The sequence below is a fragment of the Procambarus clarkii genome, chromosome 1 (genome assembly GCF_040958095.1).
Source record: "Procambarus clarkii isolate CNS0578487 chromosome 1, FALCON_Pclarkii_2.0, whole genome shotgun sequence".
Taxonomy (NCBI): Eukaryota; Metazoa; Arthropoda; class Malacostraca; order Decapoda; family Cambaridae; genus Procambarus; species Procambarus clarkii.
The window spans coordinates 10,282,539-10,287,988 of record NC_091150.1 but is presented as its reverse complement, the minus strand read 5'-3'; the positions used below and the strand labels follow the sequence as shown (position 1 = coordinate 10,287,988).

The 5,450-nt window shown below is 43.1% G+C and overlaps 1 protein-coding gene across 1 annotated transcript; it reads left to right on the top strand.

Moving 5' to 3' along the window:
• The first annotated feature begins 3,409 nt into the window (after positions 1-3,409).
• LOC138357496 (uncharacterized) lies at positions 3,410-5,363 on the top strand. Its single transcript, XM_069314383.1, has 2 exons — positions 3,410-3,637; positions 3,987-5,363. The coding sequence occupies exons 1-2, from the start codon at positions 3,410-3,412 to the stop codon at positions 5,361-5,363; spliced, it is 1,605 nt and encodes a 534-aa protein (XP_069170484.1).
• Positions 5,364-5,450: the final 87 nt, after the last annotated feature.

Here is a 5,450-nt window from a genome sequence, read left to right as displayed (position 1 = left end):
GGATCACAAGACCAGCGTGCTGTCCGCTCGGCCGACCGGCTCCCCCTGGAGCTGGCCTTATACACCCCTAGCGAGTGGGGAGGTTCAAGCCTCCTATGACTCACTCACCTGAACCTGGCCGTCCTGACACTGAAACGCTCTCTTGGATATCTGGTCTACTCAGGTCGCCAGCTGGGTGTTTATACTCGAGTTCCAGCAACACGTCAGTGGTCTTAGTGGTTATCTTAATCAAAGATGCAATATCACGTGCAGTGCAAGGTGTCACTAATGGTCTCTAATCACTAATATATATATATATATATATATATATATATATATATATATATATATATATATATATATATATATATATATATATATATATATATATATATATATGGACCTAGAGAATGGAGGCTCACTTAAACTCATCAGTTAGTTTAAAAGTTTACTGAAACAAAAGCATATATACATATATAAATTGTGTAAAGAAATGTCAAAAGGCGGATATCGTCGCTGTTGGCAACACTTCTCAATGACACGTCTCTGCCAACATGGTCAGCTGACTGGGTCTACTCCTCGAGCGCGGGGGAACACCTCGTGCCTTTGGCAGCATGATCAGCTGACAGCTCCAGCTGTCAGAAACGTTGTGACATTCCCACGCCTCTAGCAATGCCATCAGCTGGGCGTTTCGAGTTCGTTGCTGGCTCTTTGCACACCAGCTACCACTTCCAGAATTACTAACATCACCGCCTTAATGCTCACACGCACCAACTCATGCCTAAATGAGCTCTTGACTCCTAGCTTAACACCTTCGCCTGGGCATGACGCAGCATTGCGTCATCCGTTTACTGTCGGTAATCTCGGGGATGACGCAGCATTGCGTCATCCACTAAAATAATTGCCAAAAATCAGGTTTTTATCCGATTTTTTTGGGACTGTTTGGTAACTGTCAACAAGCCGAATGCAATCTGTGACTACAATACAAACACGAAAGGTGTTGATCACTTTGACCAAATGATCAAATATTATCACTTCATAAGGAAAACTCACAAATGGATGAAGAAAATGACCATCTATTTTGTGCAAATGGCTATCTACAATGCTTATGTGATGTACAACTACTACACAAAAAATACTAAACTATAATACTACATATACTAAAATACTAAATACTAAACATTTGTGGGCAGGAATTGGGAGTGTAGCTGGAAGGCGTCTGGGCGCTCACTCGCGGTTAACACGTGGCCCGTCTTCAACTCGTCGGCGGGTGGAGCGTGACCAGGTTTTTTATTTTATATGCTAATGTTCCTCTAGAGACTTCTATTGCGAACCCATTGATACCAAAATGAAAGACCTAGGACGAAAATTGAGGTGACCAGAGTGAAAAGAATGAACACATTTTATCGCTTTTGCGCACTCCTGGATAACTCGTTCGCACTTTCTTTGTTTGCTGCGGGTAATTAGCCAGGCTTTTGGAGTTTATATGCATTTAGTGCTGTAGAGAATGCTATTGCGAACACAATAATACCAAATTTAATCTCGTAGGATGAGAATTAAGGTGACAAAGTTGAAGAGAGTATACACTATTCAGAATTAATGTGCGCTCCCATGAAACGCTGGGACCCAAATCGCACAGTTGAGGAGTGGCGCGCGGGGCATGCCAAAGTGCTAATATTCAGTCACTTAGACAATAAAATGATGAGTAGAAATGTTCACAACATATAAAATATTCTAGTTCATCTAGATCAAAAGGGATAAAGGGTGGGACAATTATCTAGCTTATTTCACTCCAACCACGAAACTGACTCGTCCTCTGTTGAGAGATGTTGAGGTTCCTGGTCCTGGCTTCTGGTCTCCTGAGGAACAGTTCCCACACACACAGGTTCCTCCGTCGTCCTCGTGGTAACGTGTCTTCGCCGTGCTCTCACTCACAACAGGTACTTCCTTAATCTTCCTCTTGTCCGGGGTACTGGAGATAGGTACCTCCGGCATCGTCCTCCACTCTTCCTGGCACTGCCGACACCTCGCAGTCCAGCACAGCTTTCCCTCCCCTCACTGCCAGTACATTTGGGCCGGCTGTAGCTTTTCCCTTGATGTGGAATACTGGTCCCTTGGGCGTCCCAGACGTCACCAGCACAACGTTCATTCTGCTGCAGACTCTTGATAGAGCTCTTGGCTCTCTAATCCGGCCCGTCCTTGCTTCTGAGCACTCGACGGAAGTTGGATGGCTTCTCAGACTGTCTGTAGAATCGAAGCGAAGCCTAAATCTACTGGTAAAGGCTCTCTAGATCCGGAGCTCAACCAAGGGCATCCACCCTCTTTGACGGTTTGTGACATACTCTTCCCGCCCAGGCGCCAGCCGCCCCGAGAACCCTCCAAAAGTGACGTCACACGGCCCGAGGGCTCTCGTCATTGGTCACTTCCAGCATGTGACCTCACCTGGGCAATCAGGTGCCGGGAAGCGTCACGACGTCTTGGCGGGAAACAGGATGGCTCGGCACTGTCTTGTGCCTCCAAAAGGCGTAAGCCCCTTGCATTATCAAACTTAGATGGCCATTTTACAGCCAGCTTAATCACGCTCCACGCTTTCCCACATATAAAAATAATCCCTGAACATCAGAGAATACTTTGGCTACGGAGATATGACTCTTCTAAGCTGGGAAGAAAGAAATATAGGGGTGGGACACCATCACAACACACGACCCCATGACACTCCCCTTCTTTTCTGCTTAATCTTAAATGAAATGACTGAAAGCTTTGTCCATTGAGTTCAATGTCTGGTTTTTGGATGATGGCACTATAGCTGACATCATAGACTACCTCATGGAAAATATCAGGAAAATAAGGGAGCAAGAAGTAACCCTGGGTTTCTTCCTGAACCCTTCCAAGTGTGAAGTTGTCTCCTCGAACCCAGACATCGTAGCTAAAATAAGGTCTGCCTTGCCTGAAGCCCATGTCATTAGGGCCGAGAACAGCACCGTCCTTGGAACCCCCCTAGGGTCTAACTCCATTGAGGAGATCCTTGATAAGAAAATCACAGACCTCAGGAGGATGGAAAACAGACTAAGCATTTTACACTTGTCTAGAGTTGAGCATATATTACAACCTAGCAAGCACATACTTTTATGCAATATTCATGACAACCCGAGTTGTGTTGTCTACATAATATTACCTTAACTATAGTAAAATTTTAACTATAATCATTTCACCTTTGAGTGTTAATCTGTGTCTCTGTACGAACCAAGAGTGATATAGAAGGGTTAACTTGAGGAAATTCCAGCATTGATGCAGGCTTACCACTCAAATTATAGTGTGTATGATTATATAGTGGGATTTTTTTAAGATAAGCAGCTCTATTTCGGAAACTAGTGGCTCTACTAATTCAAGTACCAGAAACAGTCCAACAAGGCTAGCAAATACTGCCAAGATGTCTACTGCCAAAAATGTAAAAGCGACCCTCACTGGCATGAAGGACCACTTAACCCGACAAATCAAACATTGTGAGGATTTAAGTAATCAAACTCCAGTTAATTACGAAGAACTGGAAGGCTATTATAAGGTTGCACAGACCAAATATCAACATGTGCTCAAAAAAATCCTGAAATATCAAGATATCCTCGCAACTCCTAATATCAATGAAGAGGCAAAGGATGATGTAATACAAGAAAATGCAGATTACAAAGATGAAATGCATGCAAAGTTACAACACTTTGACGATTTAATAACCACACATAAGTCCAATACAAATATTAAAGCCACAGCTTCCCAAAACTAGACACAACCAGAAGTCAAATTTCCATCACTCAGTCTCTCAACTTTCTCTGGTACAAAGGACGAGAGTTGGGACAACTTCTGGAAGAAATTTGTTGATTCTGTGGATTCTATTGTTAATGCCAGCAAAGACGACAAAATTTACATATTTACAGGGTGTCTTAAAGAATAAAGCATTACAGTTGGTCTGTGATCTGACATTCACTGATGACGATTAATACAATGCCCTACAGCTCCTTAAGGATAATTATGCTAAGCCAGAAAGGACTATCAGACTTCTAACCCAGAAGCAGTTGGATATTAACCCTCCAAATAGTACGGCTGACTCACTCCAAGCCTTTAGATTAGAGCTTGAGTCCTTGCTCAAAGCACTTAAGAATAAGGTGAACTTGGACGAATTCGACTGGATAATCCAAGTCCATATGAAACGCAAATTACCCAGTGACGTACTGGATAAGTTGTTTGTCTTATATAACAAATCTTCTCTGAGTGTAAAGGAGATAAGCGAAGGTTTGCGTTCCATCATAGAAAGACAAAGAGATAACCCAGATGGAAAAGTGACATCTAAACCTTTGTCTACCACTAATAGTAGACAACAGAGTACAAACAGTATTCCAAACAAATCTAAAACAACTTCCCCCTCCCCAAAGTGGAAACAAAGCAGTGTAGGCACATATGCAGTTGGTCCCTCCAAACCTACAGTTAATGCGTCACCCAAATCGGTGACTCCCCAAGATGCTGTTAACGTCTGGAAACCATGTGTGTTCTGTGAACAACCACATGTCATTTACTTTTGCAAAGTTTACCCCGATCGTGCTACACGTATAAAACGACTCAAGGAGTTACGTAAATGTACCAAGTTTATAAGGGCACATAATCTCGACACCTGTACAACTCAAATACGCACCTGTAAGAGGTGCCATAAGGGTCAACACCATACAGCACTTTGTGGGGACTCAAGTACAAAGTCTGCCAAACCACAGAAGGAGGAAGGAACTACCACATCAGTACAGCTTTGTACTGTGTTACTTGGCATAAGTGTCTTCTCAACAAGGTCTGATCATAAATCAGCTCTACTCACTGCTCAATTGATCATTAAAAATGGAGAGTCCAAAGCCACCATATGTGGATTATTTGACCAAGGATCCCAAATGACTTTTATCTCAAAGGAGTTGGTAGATGCCCTGAAACTTACACCTGTAAGAGAGACACGAATAGACATAGCAGGATTCCTGACTAACACAGGAGCCCGAGTCCTCAAGGTAGTACGACCTAAAGTACGTTTAGGAGGTTATGTCCGAACGATACAAGCTCTGGTAGTAGATAGATTCCCAACAGACCTGTATGTATATGGTCTAGGTACAACAGTCAAATTCCTGAAAGAAAAGGGAATCCATTTGGCTGATAAAATCACGTCAGACAACCTTTCCAATATTGGAATCATTATGGGATTAGATGTCTACCATAAGTTTATCAAAGTAAAGGAAGAAAAACAAGGAATGAGCTTGTTACCATCTGCAGGTGGCTATTTGCTAACAGGCCCATTATTACGGCTGAAACAACCCGCACCTGTAGACCGCCAAATTGCCAACCCAGTAATGGTTGCATGACTAGGAGAACAGTCTCCACTGCAATTCAGAGACATGTCCGAGGATGAGCTTGATCCCCCTGTACATAAACTATGGGACCTGGCAACT